Here is a 17,288-nt window from a genome sequence, read left to right on the forward strand (position 1 = left end):
GCCCGTGAAATGTCGCTCAGTTTACAATGAAAATTTAAAAACAGCGCCATCGGCTTGCAGCGAGATGGTTAACGGAAAAATTGTGCCAAAATAATGGGATACTAACGTTCGCCTCGTGCCTTTTGCCGGCCCCGGCGCCGCGAGGATGGCGAGCGCCGAGGTGCCTTGTGGAGTTGTGAAACGAGTGTAAATATTAGAGCTAAGTATTTATGACGCCGAGACCGCTCGCCGCGTGTATCGGGATCAGTATTATAATGTATTCGTTTTAGACTTAAGAAATATAACCAGAGACTCAAGAGCTGTTGGAATATTTGAGTGTGAATCCACCAAGACCGGCCAAAAGGTTAGATCGGGTTTCCGGGCTCAAATCTTTACAATTTTATTAAAAAGATATTAGCTTGATAATTATAACACAAAACAAACTGAACCGCGATTTATTATTTATTTAACAAAAAGTATTTAAATCGTAGAATCTGCTATAAGGCTTAATTAATTCTCTCGCTTCATGCCGGAGCACTTCGCCGACTTGAAGTTTCAGCCCAACTAATCCAACTCCTCGGATCTGTCGAACACGCAACATCAACATCGGTCAGGTGTGGCTTCCATAGGTAAGATGTCCAGTAATGTTGCTACTAAGCCGTTCATATCCGGGCAATTCGTTGAACTGGGGTCGCTTGTTCCATGAAGCCTTCCATCCCGAGGGTAAGCAAACACATTTATCATACTGATCACTTAGTAAAGATTTCAGCTTTTATCAAATGGCTAACTCATTAAGTCCGAGCTCTTGGGTCACTCTATGTGTGTCAACCCTCCCACATATAATACTCTTATGCCCGTTTTCACTAACGACGACCAAGGCAATGCCTAAATAAGTAACGTCTGATCTAAGGATATTCCTAGGCATACGACTACCTTTGACCAATAGTTATCACCGAGTTGGTGAGACGCTTTTTTTCTATACCTCGCCTAAATCATTAAGACATTCGATTTAGGCCATTCCCAGGTTTAGTGAAAACGGACATTCCCACGTAATGACGGAGTGCAGTGTGAATACAATTAGTACAGCGTATTAGCGGGCTCGCGCGTAGCCGCCTGGCCCATTCGGTGTTCTGTGAGTGCGAGTGCCGCCGAGGAGAAATTAAAACTGTTACCTTATTACAGACCTACCTATAAATATCAAGCTGCTGATAAAATAAATTATTGTACCTATTGAATAGGTTGTTACTTCGGCCCCTCGTTTGAGCTTTCTGTGTAGGCACATAGCTACGGGTGAGTTTTTGAGACTGATATTGTACGGCAGCCGAACTAGCATGCATCGGTACCTTGGACACACAGCACACTGGATCGTGTGCCCAAGGTATAGATATATACTTGACGATAACTGGATAAATTGGAACATGAGCCAACAGTTGAGAAACTCTAAAGGTCGTTGAGCTTTATGTGAAGGTCTCATTCGGTCTCTGCCATCACGATTATTTACCTCATTTGCGGACCGACTTCGACCGATGTACTCATCGTCGATGTTCTTATTCTGCTTCTACCGCAATATTAATGACGACTTCCAAATTGTGTTTCTAATAAGTAAAATTAGTTTTATTAAGAATTTGTAAGAACAAATAATCCTACCTCTTAATAGGGAAGTTTCCATATGCTCGTCTTAAGAACTCGCCCTGTAATAAGCACTAGGCCGGCTAAATGAGACATTTTCCAAGTATTTTAGAGGTTGTATCATTAATTAGATATAATTTACGTGTATTATATTTGATTAGGTTCTTAGATTTTATAACAAATACAGAGAATTAAGACTCTTAAGGGGATATTGGCCCAGAATTCCGTCAAAATGTTTAACGTAATAAGAATGTATGATATACTCAGTTTTGAAAAAGCTCGCACGGTTTTAAATATTTTTGTAACAGTTTACATAAATTTGTATTTTATGTTTAATTGTAATATCTACTGCAAAGAGAAATATAATAATCAAACCTATTTTAAATGTGGCCATCCCGACGATGAACTGCACGAGCATGGAGCATTAATTTTCAAGAATTTACGTTAGTTTTATTATTTGTATACATCACTGCTAGCAACTACAGCAAACTAAAGAACTATAACCGTTTTACAGAGTTGAAGCGTTCGTATACATTTCTGCACGGTTGTGAGGTGTTAGCGCAACTCCATTCGTTGATCACTAATACTAAAACTGCTATCAGTGGGTGAAGTGCTCGCGCATGCTCGCGCAGGTCGTTTGCCGGTCTGCGCCGATCACTGAAACACAATTGCTGGCCCCCTGCCAACTTGCCAACACGAGTCTGATACCTGGAGTTTTGATATATTCGAGATTGAAATTGAATATGACGTTTATGATGTAAGGAAAAAAATAAAGATTTATTCTTCAAAATATCTTTTATTTATTCTCTATTCGTTATCATCGTTACACAAAATAATTTGGAATGTGAAGAAGCCGCCACACAGCCAGCGCACGCGCACGGCGGATGACGTAACACTCACATACTGGAAAAAGCATCTGTTCTGCTACACCAGCGCTGTAGCCGAGCACGGTGCGGGTGTAGCAGAATACGACTTTTATGCCTTTTCATTTGAATGATCAATTGCGATCGCGTGCACAGGCCGCTTGAATCTCTGAATGCATACAACACTACCTCGTCCTGCCATGCTGCCATGCCATGTTACGGAGCGGAGGGAACGAGCTGTTCGAGTATGGAGTGCAGCTACAGGGCGGGTCACGCAATAGTCCGTGAACCATAAAAATACAAAAGTTTACAAAGTTACACATGTACAATACAGTATGACACAAACATTATTTTAAGAAAACCAGTTACAAAGATTAAATAGAAAATTCATTCGAAGATTAAATACAATATAATTATCTACATTTCTACAACAGTACGCTATTTCTCTCTTAGGGTAGCACAACAGTAGAATAAAAGATTTATATTAAAAATGCAATAGTATTGAGTTTAGAACATTTTACAACATGTAAAAACATCTACAAACATGCAAACACGACAACAAGAGCAACATTGGGTCCCGCCGAATATTCGGCAGCTTCCACGAATATAGTCTTGTAATATATAACAATAATATACTTCGTTGGGTTATCACATCGCGAGTACTAATCGTCACTGACTTACGGCGCAATAAATGGCGAGCAAACAGCACAAAGCTTTGTCACGACTCTCGGCATTGAATGTTGCAGTAGAGCAAGAATTAGGAATAGCCCGCATTCATGACGCGCTGAGTTGTGCTCGAGCGGTGCGGCGTATATCAGTGACGACCTTTAAGCGACTACACACGCGCCGCGCGAGAGCTTGCCGTTGCGACGGCGAGTGTGTAGTGCGCTGTTTTAGTTAGTGCTAATATTTATAATATTAAAAGAGCATTTAAAGATAAAGCGAATTGTTACACAACTAGCGCAGCTACTTAAACATATTTTACAATCACCAAATGCCATTTTTCTCAAATATCAATGGATGTTACCAGTATGTTATAGGAAAAAAGATACGTCACTTTAAGGTAGGCTAACTAGCCAACCTATTTCTTTCGTATTGACAGTTCGTTCGGGTTCAAATAGCGCTCTCGACGAAGACGCGGGAATGCGCGGAAAGCGGCAAAAGCTCCATTGCCAATATGATGCAATCGTCAGTTATTTGGCACTTTCAGCCTCCTTGCCTTCTTCTAACTACTTGCTTGAACTGCCGTCCGTCAATTTACTTTTTTCGTATAACAACATTGGACGAGTCACCCAATTATTTTAAAATATACACATACAAATTGATCTTTTGATTCGAATACTCCATCCACCGGTGAAACCGCCGTGCTAAATCCCACGACGTACTGTTTGCGATGGTGGGTAGTCAGTACATTCGGGTCAGTCCCGAACAGCTAATAAAAATTTGGCCACAAATACACGTTAACTATTAATATACTTAGGTTTAATTACATGGTCTATTTAAAATATAATTTGTTAATGCTCAATTATTATATTTAATTCGTTTATAATTAATGCCATAAATACTGTAATTTGTCTTTTACGTTGCATCCAGAACTGTAAATTAAACGCGACCACAAATACATCACCTAATATCAATACGATCAAAAGTAAATATTCAAAAACATGCGACATTAGTGCTGCTCGAAACAGGAGTCACTAGTACGAGTTAAACGATAAAAAAAGATATATAAACTCGTACTAGGGGTACAGACAACACGTCAAGGACCCATTCACGTTTGGCAGTCAAGAAATAAAGTACACAGATTTTTAATAGAAAGAGAAAACAAAACAGAGTCTGCGTGCGAAGCAGCCCTCGCAGAACGCTACCCCACAGTCAAACACCTCCAGATTTTGAGTATGAAGTTTTGAATAATTTAGGTACATTTAGATTAAACTATTTGAAACCTTATTTTTATGAATAGACAAAAGTTGAGATCTCAGTTATAGTTTGCCAGCGAAATGCGAAACCCCAGCCTGAAAGAACACAGACCTTTTGAAATGGCAAGCGAGGCGACTCGACGGCGTGCAGACTTTTTCGGCACTCTGCGGGTAGAGGACGTTTAGACAGAGCATTAATTAGCCACTAGAAATATTTAACCGCTACGGTCCATGCGCTGTGCTGCCAAGTTTTAATAAAAAATCTTATGCTTGCATTGAAAAGAATCAGTCAGTAGCGATTGTTAGGTGACAATATTCAAACCCGTGTTTGCTATGCCAAAATGGAATAATTCTCACTGACTAAGTGCATAGCGAAATAGCACATCCAACACCCCGGCGGACATAAGACCACGACGACGCCTCGCTCGGCCGTTGCTAGTGAGTTTTTGGCAAGATACCTTATAAGAGGATTTGATTGGACCTCACGCGAAATTCTATTAAAATTACTTATAATTACCAATGATAAGTGTACGTCGCAACTTAGTAGATAAACTGTTGCATGCTAGGTAAACTTAACACTTTGTTATAGTTTGCTGCGTTTTTGCTGGGTTCTATCAGGTACCCTTGTTTATATAAGACTTATCTGTGGAAACCTGTTATTAGTTTTAAGTCAATCAATCTGTTAACTAGTTAATATCTACAACTGTTGGTTTTCCAATTAAAGAAAAAATAAAAAATAAATAAAATATTATACTAGAGTAGCAAACGACAAACGAGTTGTAAACGCATGTAATAAGTCTTCTTAATGTTACAGTATCGGCGGTCAGTTCCACAAGAACAACTCCACTAACAACTAGCAGTTGACAAATGCTGTTAGTAAGAGATTTACACGCAAGCATTCGCTGACTCGTCAAATTTAAATAGTCCTAGCGGTACTTTGTTTCAAAACTGAACATTTGTTAGTATTGATATACCTACAAATGTTCCGCTGGGCTCGCTAGCTTTCCAGAGGACGATCTTGAGCTTTGAACGAAAAAAAATGAAACCCATTATCCTCTAACGTTAGTGTTTCACTCTCTTACTTAAGATCATAATGCGTCGAAACAGTTTTGGTCTTGTATACAACCAAATTTCGACAATTACTACACTAATAACTAAGGGTCTCGCTAGGCCTATAGGTTATACTGTTTATACACTTGCACGCCGGCTCCTTCAGCCAGCGGTTAAGTTGCTGCGCACGTGCGACCACAGACACACACACACACACAGAGAAACAACGAAGGTCCGCACGCATACTCTCAGCTGCAGTACACTTTGAGGCTACCAAATAGCGATCAACATCCATAAAGCGGTCAGCTTGTTACACGGATTAAGCCTAGTGAGACCGCTCTCCACGTATTATTGAATATCGACCCTTTTTTTAGTAAGTCAATACTCAATAGTCATCGCAATACTTTTTATACGGACGATATTTCATTACTCGTGGGAAATAAAAGGTTGCGAGCGAAGACGCTCTTGAAGGCTCACCAGTAGCCACGGTTTGTGCAACCGGTCATAGCGTCGCTCTCGAGTATTGCAAACATTGTATTACAAACTCAAGTAAAATGGATCTTATGTAACACTTATGAGAGCCGCAAGGTCTCTAAGGATTCATATTTGCCAATCGTCCCGCCGCAAGCGGTTGCTTTAGGAATATGGACAAACTTGGCATTGACACGAGCGGAGTAAGGTCCATTTTACTCATGACATTACAGTTTTTTGACACGCTCGAACGAAGTGACGATTGCGAGCGTACAATCATATACAAAAGATACTGACTCACACACACACACACGTTACCGTCCATCATTAGTATATGAACATCAAAGATTAAATATAGAGTTTAACTATAAAGTAGGGGGCAAAAAGTTTACAGTAAGAAATGCATCGTCCCCCGACGACTGAACACGGGAACGTCGATGGCGACGGATTGAACACACGAGTTAAGGCAGTGAAGAAAGTTTGTACTGAGTTACACTCACGGGCACTCAGGGCGTACATAACCTACTCATATTATAAGATTTCATTTAAACAGGGCAGCTACGTCCGAATCTATCTTAATCGAAAATTATAATTAGCGAACATATTAGTGGCGGTACCTGCGCGTCACGAAAGTTTATGTAGTGAGCTGTTATGGCTCGGGCTCAGGAGAGTACCTACCTTAAAATCGACCACTACCTGTTTTGAGGTTCAATTTTCGCGATAACAATCTGATATTTCTGAACTCGCATGTAAATGTATGCGGGACACACGCTCGCAGCCCCGCCCACGCCCCGCCACGCGTGTCGCAAGTGTGCCCCAGAGATTCGCTTTTAATGAAACATGAGCTAACAGCATTATCGCTTAACATTCATGATTATCGACCGTCTATCATGATAATGTAGCTATCGAGTCGCGGCCCACAGCATACCAATTTGCAACTTGCAGATCGATCGAGGCTAGAATCGTTCGGACGAGATACAAATGGACGAAGATAGAGTTTTTTAAATGTAAATTAAAATTTATTTAATTCCAGAGCTCAGCTAGGAAGCCTAATCAGTCGTAATCTGTCAATCTGTCAGTCTGTACAAGACTGTCACGTTGGCAGGGCAATCGCTCGTTTAGCAGCCCTGTCCGGAATGTGAGTTTTGGACTAATACAACAACCCATAGCATAGCTCACATTTCCATTTCATTCGAGTCGGTGCTGAGTCGATATGGTGTGCGAAGGTCATAATTCGTCACTTGAGTTGTGGAAGCCAACCAATACTCGAATCAGCAACTGGGTCGAACTATCGAGAAATCCAAAAACATTATCCCGTTGAACTAAATTTAAGAAATGTTGATTAACCACGAAAATCTGAGAGGTGATTTTCCACACTCCTTTACGCACGTCGACCGACAAGCATCACGCTACAAGATACATCCGCGAAACAACAGGCGTGAGCCAAATCTAGAGCGACCGTGTCGAGCAGGCTGGCGGTGGCGGCACGCTTCGTCGGCCGCTGTCAGCCCGTCGGCAGTGTCCCAGCCCGCTGTGGCGCGACATCCGACACCCTGCACCCGTTGCACGCCGGGTGCCCGCGACAGGAGCACAACGCACAATCGTGTTACCCTACACCTAATCTCCGCTCCGTCTACGAGTGACCTCGCTGAGTTACTTCTTACTTCGACAGGTAGAACTTCGAGTTCACTTTTTGGGGGCAGAGTTCGAATCCCAACACGCACCTCTAACTTTTCAAAGTTATGTGCGTTTGAGTAATCAAATTATAAACGTCTCACTATAGAGCAACTAAAGTATTGTGTGATATCTAGTTGCTTCCATGTAGACGACTACACCTTAGGTAGCGAGTACACTTTAGCGCTCCAGAGATGGGCATTTCACGCGAGTAAAACCTTCAGCTTAGCCGCGCTCCTACCAATATTCCATCAGCGCCTATTAAATTGTACGGTAATAAATAACTATCTTCGTCCATTTGTAAAAATGTTTTGTACAAGTGTTATTTCGGTAGGCACTTGACGTTCAACATTACGTTTCGATTTAAACCACACGCGATCAACTTTCGAATCGAACACGAAACATCGGGAGGAGTATAGACAACTATCGGACGACTAAAACTTTTTGTACAGAGATCGGAAATTAGTTTTTAGTCTTGAAGTCACTTTTCAGACATGAGTAAAATGTGTTAACCGGTGCGCAAGTCTCTAGACTTAAGTCGGTTCAGGTAGGATAAAGAATGTAAAAAACACGTTACATTGACTTGGGACATTTTGTCATTTAGTATTGCAATTCTTAAGCGGGCAATAAAGGGCTATGTGCGTTCAGTAAACCGAATAGCCATTCTATTATTAGTCGCAATCTTTTCGAAATATGAGTAAGTTTAGAGAACTGCGTGCGAGCCAGTGCGGCTAGCGCGGCCCGTCGTAGCGGCAGAGCACGCAGCACAGCGCGGCGAGCGAGGCGCGGCCGCGCGGCGCCGGCTAGTCGCGCGCCAGCGGCGTGCTGCAGGCGGCGGCGCGGCGCGCGGCGGGCGTGTGCGGCGACGCGGCGGGCGCGCCGGCCGCGCCGCACAGCGCCGTGAACACGCCGCTAGACGACACCTCGCGCACGCAGCGCTTCTGCTCCACTGCAACGGCAAACTCACTGTCATGCCGGCCGCTGGCGGGCCACGGGTTGTAGTAACAGTTGACGGACCAAGCAGAGGGCAACGTGCCGCAGCTGTGTCCGATCTCATGTGCCCGGCGACCACGTCCTTCAGACCGGCTTGCAACAATGCAGCGTAGCGGCAGAAATAAGCATGGTGGTAGTACTTAACACTACTGAAATTGGGAAATACACCCGACGAAAACCATCCTTCTATGTAGCTATTAACATCCGATCCAACAGACATTTATTGCGCAGATCATCAGATTTAACAAAGCGACATCCGCAAGAGACAGCTTAATGTTTTTTCTGCATGCGCAGAGCGGCTTCGTGGCGCAATGCACACCGGCGGTGCAAGTTGAGCAGAAACAAAGTGCGCAGCAGACTCACCGACAAGGTTGTGCAGGTTGTCGATGACCACCTCGGTGTTGTAGGTTGCCTCCACGGCGCGCTGTAGGAACGCCGTCCACGTGCTCAGCTCGGCCTCCTGCAACCGACAAGCCATCACACTACTTGTACGAGCACAACAATCACTTCCAAACATTTGCACAATATGCACATACTTATAGCATAAGGGACTTTTGAATGCTGTGCGTTTCTCTTCCGTAAAACCCAACAGTAAATCCACCCTCGAATAACGCTCTCGTATGTTAACAAATTCTTTTGTACTTATTTATTTATATTCTGTTTTTCTTCATATTTCTTTTATTAATAGTCTGCATCTGCGGAACTATGCCGGACATCTGCTTGGACCGTAAATTATTACTAGAAAAAATAATTAAAAAGTCCACAACGAATTTCTGATCTTTGTGCAGACGATGTGACGCTGCAACTAAAGTTAGAGCAGCTTTAAACCTCGTTATCTTCTTGTTATCAATGTCTTGATGTCACGTATAATGGAGAAATCCTCATGAGTACCTCCGCGACACGGGGAGGCGCAAAATTACGACTGACTAAAGCCCCACGGTGTTCCAACTCCACGGCATAACCTAATTATGTTAATATGAACTTAGTTATACAAATAGTAATATGCGGTTTTAAAAAGCGAATAATATTATACTTTTTCTTGCTACGAAAAAAATCAACGACAAACAGTCAGCTGGGCTACCAGACGAAGAGATAGATACGTGTATATACCATTGAATAAAGTAATGCTATTCAATAAATGCACTCCGAGACAGTTCACGCAGCAGTTTTGTTTGTTTTATCAAGGGAGCGGTGCGGGGCATGCGCGCCAGCACTTCCGGCGGTGCTGCCAGAGCGTCTGCCGCTCAGCCGCCGCCATGAGATAACGCGCGTCGAAAACCCCGAGTACAGCACCGAATTAGACACATTAGCACACGCGTGTCTACGTCATATTCATCTCCACAAAATGAATAATAGCGTGTCTGTGATTTACGATTATTCTCTCAAGTTGATTTAAACACATGTTTTTTTATTGTATCTGTTTGTCTCGGTTCATGTTCGGCCAGGCTGAACTTTTTTATATATATATACGAGGATTTTGCAAGTTACGAACACTGTGCTGGTACGCATACGCCTGACCTTGTTTCAAGTTTTACAGCACCTCCACAGATTTTGAGACTCTAAATTTTATCTTAACATCGAAGTCTTGGAAAATATAAAAAACGAAACGTTTAGTGTGTGACGCATCTCGTAATAGACGTTGTTACGTTTTAAAGGTGTCAGTTATTTCTTACAATGTGAACAGCAGACCTACAAAGCCATTCAGACAATTATACATTCTATAACTGACCAAGCCGGGAATCGAACCCCTACTAGTAAGGGCCGCAACGCTGCGCCAGTTGATCGTCAAAGCGTGTGCTCATCATCAGATTCGTAAGTCATGGCATTTGATTATTAAACCTAATGGAGAGGTCACGCCTGAGCGAGGCCACTGTTATTAGTATCAGATATTTTTTAGTTTATTTTGCAATTTGATTTAACTATCACAAAAAATACTACACAACACGCATTAGGCTAACATGTTATGTTGCAGTATAGAGTTAGATCGTAAAGTATCTATCCGTATATTAGTATAGTGCGTATTCTCGGAATAACTTGAGAATGGCTGTAACTCAGACTTGTTTTGTTCACTTCAATAATGATGATTTAGAAAAACCCCAAGAGAACTGAAAATTTGCTGAAAAATTGACAAAAAGTCATAATTTACTTTAATACGGCTGTGTTTAAAATTGCAGCCGTGCTCATGTAAAATATGACTTTTTGGCTTTTTCCTGAAACTTAGCATCTGACCTTTTGCATATGCTGCACAAATTTTAAACTTAGTTTTGGCAAAATGAAGAAAAAAATTCGTCTTCTGTGGCGGTTCCTAGTGCGGCAGAATGGTATTTACAGGCAGATTCATTTCAACAGATAATAAACCACCCAGAAAAGTTACATTGAAATTAACTTTAGGTAGCATGAAGTTCACCGGGTCGCTTGTCTCGGAAGCCCTACCGCGGCTGCGTGCACGCGACGCCGGTGTCGGGTTGCCCCTGCGCCGCCCGCCCTGTACGTGACTCGTAGTGCCGACTCATCGTTTTTTTAATAGTAATAATAGACGAGAACTCAGCAGACGGCCCACCTGATGGTAAGTGAAAAACCACCGTCTAAAAAGGGCAGAACTAAACAGGACCTGGAAGGTGATGTCTCTTAAAAAGTGCAAAGTTTGTATTAAACGTAAGCTTATAGAAAAGTCCTATTATAGTATAAAGGACTACGTAATCGATAAAAAAGCTTGGGTGTAAATTATTGCTCTAACCAGGTTGCTCTTCTGATAATTTAAAATGACATTGTGAGATGGTGATAACAAAACAAAAACACCCGGCTAAGTTTGTTGTGGGCTTCTTCTTAGACCAGGACGCGTTTGGAACCCTCGTAGCTTTAGTTTTAAGTTTACGAATGTGGTTATCGCCATCATCTCACTACCGTGTAATTCTTATGTACGCATCAAAAGTGCCACCTATGGGCCTACTTGAATAAAGGTATTTTTGACTTTGACTTTGACTTTGGAACATATCCTGCAGCGTGCCGACCTGTGGCCATCAACTGCATAGCATGTGGAGAATTACCAGGCGTAGCTGTTAAGCCCCAACATCCCACTACAGGGCACGTGTCTCAAGGGGTTTGGCCCAGTGCAGATTGGTGAACTTCACACGCCTTTGAGGAAATTATGGAGAATCCAGACGAACCGGTTTCCTCACTATGTTTTCCTTTGGCTTTAAAGCAAGTGATATTTAATTGCGAATTTGTAGGTGCGTGCCGAAACTCTAAAAAAGGGAAGCTCTTCCCACTGGGCTGTCACTGCTCTTAAGCCACATGTGCTTGCAATTACACTGGCAACGACGCCTTTCAGATCGAAACACAACATTGCAAGGCTGCTTTGCTACAGAAATAAGCAGTAGTACTTCTCCGGAAGAGCTCTGTCACAAGAAGCGCTACTACTAGTAGTGTCAGTATCACTTCAGACCGGACTTGCTTTAACCTGCACATTCACATGAGACGAACACCCGTTTGATTCGTATGAATGTCACCGGTATGTTCTCTTCTGTAGTGGTTGAGTTACTCGTCGACCGGGGTGTGTATAAACGCAACGTTCTGTAAGTTTACAATCGGGAGCTAAGCTCACCGCAATTAGTTCATTGACATTCGAACTAGCGCCTGTGCGGTGTGCCAGCCGCCAGGTTATTATCCCTTCAAGCTAATCAACTTAACGCAACAAAAAATACAACAGCGTTATTTTCAAGAAACGAGATAATTCAATTAAGTAGTTTCCTTTTAACTAATGTAAAATAGATTAATGGATTATTTAGGTGCTCGGGTGAACGGCAATGACTTGAAAAATATCATTTCTTAATGAACTTTACCCTGGAATGGGGGCGGGGCTTCGGCCGCGGCTAGTAAACATCCATTGTTGCAATGCTGTGTTCCGGTCTGAAGGACGTAGTTGCAGGTGTGTGCAGGCGCATGCGGCTTAACACTTACGCCTCAGGTTGATGGTCGTAAGACGCCATGTAGCAGAATGTGTTCCTTGCATGCCTTACCAAGAGTTTTTCACTTACCTTCACGTGGGCCATCCATCACGTGCTTGTTTCGTCAATTATTACTATAAACAAAACTATTTTGTCTAGTATTTTTATCGCAATATTTACAAGCATATATAAACAACTGTATAAATTAATAAATGAGGAAAAATTGAGCTTAACGATGCCTGCGATAAATATAAGGGTTTTAAAAAAAATAACCATCAGGTGAAATCTCAGTGAATTGCTACTTTGTAATCAAAAACAATATAGTCCAGTGCGGCGATTTGATCGCTGATACAATAGGCGAGATCATTACTCGTGATAGAGACTGATGAACTCACGAGCAGCACTTCCTGAAATCTCGCGCGCGCTCCATGGCCGCAGTACGAAACATCGTAGAATTCATTTCGAATTCGTATCGAAACAGTGCCGAACAACGTTCGACCGTAATGTAAACTTTACTACAAAGTTCGACTTACGATTGCACCCATGACACTATCGTGCGTACAAGCGATCGTGCCTTCCCAAAAGTTCTAATCTACCGCAATACTATATTTCATATCATTATAAATAAAACCAATTATATTTAGTCTTTATTCTTATTAAGTTTTAGATAAAAATTCAAGAATTATGATTGTTACAAAAAATTTTTTTTTTTTCAGTTCTATTGTCGTTTATGTATTATTATATTAAAAGAAAAATTACGGAAATAAACATGTCCACATACTGATTTTACTTCAGTTACACACATTATCAAACTTTTTTCTACAGCCAAAGCACCGAGTAAAACGTTCGTATTATTGAAATCAAGCAGTCCGTAATACCTAAAGGACTAGTTTAATTTTGATAATATTGCATTTTCATACAAGATTACTATGATTTTCATTTACTATTTCTCAGTCCCACGGCGGGGAAAACTACTCTTTCATTGAATATAGTTATTAAAGCTTTGCCCCTCCACGATTATTGCCACATTACAGTGTGATGATAACGATTGCGAGCGTGCAAATCTCATGCTGAGGGTACCCGGCCAGCGCCCCGCCGTTCCGCACTACAATAGCACGGCGCAGGGCTCCGGCGGGCACACATTCCGGAATTATTTTTAGTCAAGACAGCTTTTTACCAATCTCTTATGGTTTTTTCGCTGCCGTTGAAACGGTTCCGTTGATTTTCACCATTCAATGCATAACATTGCATGCGCTAGTTAGGGAGAGGAATAACGTTTTTATTTATGCAAGATATTTTAATAGGATAGACTTTAATATATATAAATAGAATTGAATTTCCCTTTATCTGCCTGTTTCGCTGTAAGCGAGCGAGATTTATAGCCTTAGGCCTCGAAGAGGCTAAGGGAATGTCAGTCAGCCTAAGGACAACTCTTGTGAGACCGAATTTCGGCTTAGGCGACGATTGTAGTGATTGAGGTGCCGAAAATAATTTGTCTCATATCTTTGAATGGACACACACGTCTGGATGACTTAAGAACGTGGAGAACGAGGACCTCTTTTTCGCTAGCAAGGACGCTGTACAGAGCTTGTATGTGTCTTGACAGGAGTAAGGGGGCTGTGTCAGACAGCCTACTTCTAATATGCTGGTGCGGCTGCAGTGAGACGCTCCACCGGCGTGCCGCACTGGCAACCCTGCGCGTGCGCGGGCGCGTGCGTATAAATAGGCGTGACGGTCAGGGTCGGCCGCCGCGGCGGTCGCTGCACTATATTTTCGGGAGCCTGATGTCATCGCGTCATACCTCATCGTTCTAATGCCATTACCGAGTAACAGACTACATCTACTCAGTTGACCTAGCGACGCGAGCTCGAGTATCTTATCGTGAAACTCAGCCAAATAAACTCTACCGTGTTAAAACTTCTTCTGTAGGTTTACTTTGATACTGAACTGGGTTTTCTTGCATTTTGGCATAGGCCGCTAACTAGAGGTGTAAATCTTCGAATATAAGATAATTTAATGATATCGTCGTCCCTTCTCAAATGTTCTGGTGTCTTTTACTGTTGCGGAAAATGCAAAGAGGATTAAGGAAAATGCTAACAGCTAATAAGAATGAAATGACTATTGACAAAATAAAATTTCTTGATTTCTTTATATTCTGCAGGCGTCGTCGATTAACGTTGATGTTTATAGAGGTTGTAGGTACGAGGTCTATTTTAATAACAGTTTTTGCAGCGAGTTTTTAATCGGCTTTGCGACGAATATTCACAGCTGTAACAACTTCAATCACATAAGTATGCTCGATGACCAACAGCGAGATTTCAAATGTTTGACTTTGCGTCTACACGTTCAAACTACATGAATGCTTCTCCAAACTGACATCTTTCGCGAGTTGTAGACTGCTTGATAAACTGGCTGCTTTAATTCTTATCTGCGCTTAGCTAATATCGCACGGGAAACTCTCGGTCAGCACTCTCTCCGCCGGCGACCTTTAGCTTTCTAAGACAATGTAGCATGTCAGCGCATGCGTTTCGGGGTTCATGCGGCGCGGCGGAGCAGTGGGTCAGTGTGCCGCGTGCGTTGCTCGGCCGATATAACGATGACGCCGATCAAATCTACGCTTTTAATGAAGCCACATCGCTTGCGTCCGCCACTCGCGTTACATAATACAGGAAGCATTACGTCCTATTTCAACCATAGAACCAAATAAGTACCCAGGAAACTTCTAGGAATTAAAAAAGCAGTGAATTGGTAAGGGAGGTGAAATATGATTAAGATAGCTTTATCCATACATAATATTAAAGCAAGCATTGGAAACTATATCTTAGACGTAAAGTTATCTTCTGCTTGCCTTTATCCTACATTAAAACGACCTTCAAACTTGTAGACTGACTTGTAGTTTTGGTTTTGGCATATTTTTTACGACAGACTGCTTGTCTGACGTTAATTTTCTATCTTTAGGTTCAAAGAGGTATGGTTACAACCCTCCAAATTTGAGAACGTTTCGGAGATGAGACATAAAATATGATTAGGATTCGTTAAAGTTTCAGTTTTTCATTACGTTTGTCGGAAGTATTTATGAGTTGCGTACTGGAGACCTGAACTTATTTATATTATTATAATCTGATAGTCTCATTGTTTTACAGCCCAAATCCGGTTAAGGATTGATATAAGTATAGCATTATGCAAATGCATCGTAAATGGAGCGGAACCTTCCCGCTAAAACAATGGGCTATGATATAAGTCTCACAATAGAGATCGATGCATATTGGACCCAGCTGGGCTCGCGACCTCCGCCGCAATCGGTAAGTGCAGAACAGCTCATGTGGGAGACAACTAAGCAGATGCTCCAGATGGTCTCGACAGGGACGATTTAATTTCTGCACTTCTCTCGAAACTAAGCAGATGAATTACGTGATGCTTTTTACGTTTTTTCAGCTCTCACAAGATAGAAAAATGAATGTTAAAATGTAAAATGTAAATTGTTGATGTTGGAAAAGAGCAACTGCTGAGTTTTCTGCCGGCTTCTTCTCGGTAGAATCTGCCTTCCGAACCGGTGGTAGAGTCAATACAAACAGACAGACTTGACGTTTCAAAAGTGCTTATATTAGGCCTACTTGAAATAAATGAATTTTGAATTTTGATGACGTCCGAGTTGTAGGTCCAGTCGTTCGTCGATGACGACTTCCACTGCTGGACTTAGGTTTATGTAGGAGTTCCACGGTCACAGTGTATTGCCATGCAAGCTGGCGTACAAAGATGACAAACCATTGATTGCAATTAACACATAGAATAAACTAAATAGCATGCAAGTTTAATAAAAAAAAATTATTAAATGTCAAAATGAAATACAAAAATCATGATAGTTTTTTGTCATATTGGAAAAAATCATTCAAAGGGTAGATTTTATTTTCCTTGCACCCATTTCTTTCATTTTATTTTTTTGCGATTAGCGTATGCTAAATAGTGCGGTTTGATGCACTCTCGTAAAGTACAGCCTTGTGCCGCTTGAATCCAGCGGCGTCTTGCGACTCGTTCGATGGTGTCATATGAGATGTTTGCACCAAAGATATCACATAATTAAAATTGCCTTTTTTTTAATATATTAAAATAGCTGTTGCCACGACTTTGTCCGCGTTTGGTTTGGTTTTTATAACATATTTAAAGCTAGGTATTCTTGTAAAAATCGTAATTTATGATATTAGTATCAACAAGAAGCATTAATTCGTTTCAATTAAAAATAGTTTGAGGTAAGTTTTGTATGTGCTTAGCAACTGTCTACCTACTCAGCACATACAAAACTTACCTACAAAAAGTCGTTGACGACCTGCCTGGCGCAACGGTGATCGCTATGAATTTAAGTATAGATTCCCGGCAGGGACAGTTGGAGAATTTACAATATCAGAATTTTCTCTAAAAGCAACAGTGTACTATTATAAAAAAGAATTGAGAAAGGAAATAAGCAATCCGATTAACGAAAATATTGACAAACTTAGCAAAAACACTCCGTCGGAGAGTGGAGTTTCCGGCTTCGACGTCAAGGTTGTACTTACGTCAAGTACGGACGTGATTTAAAAATGTGATTCGCGATGTTTGCCGAAAACGCCTGCTTTGTCCATTCACAAAGACTATTGAACTTGACTCAGCAGTCTCAGAACACAATCACAGCCAATTCCGTGAATTTAAAGAAGAACGCGTGATTAATCACGAAACCGAATAAACATGCGTGCGGCGAGGTTCCAATTAATGGTCTGCAGGGTAACTGT

At 41.7% G+C, this 17,288-nt stretch overlaps 1 protein-coding gene across 1 annotated transcript in view; it reads right to left on the reverse strand.

Moving 5' to 3' along the window:
- Positions 1-8,388: 8,388 nt before the first annotated feature.
- Positions 8,389-17,288, reverse strand: part of LOC120630242 — a 30,745-nt gene continuing 21,845 nt past the window's right edge. The window contains exons 3-4 of the mRNA XM_039899392.1: positions 8,942-9,038; positions 8,389-8,534 (exon numbers count right to left, since the gene is read on the reverse strand). Of these exons, the coding sequence (XP_039755326.1) occupies positions 8,389-8,534; positions 8,942-9,038 (243 nt within the window). The remainder of the gene's footprint in view (positions 8,535-8,941; positions 9,039-17,288) is intronic.

Source organism: Pararge aegeria, chromosome 16, assembly GCF_905163445.1.
Source record: "Pararge aegeria chromosome 16, ilParAegt1.1, whole genome shotgun sequence".
NCBI classification, from domain to species: domain Eukaryota; kingdom Metazoa; phylum Arthropoda; class Insecta; order Lepidoptera; family Nymphalidae; genus Pararge; species Pararge aegeria.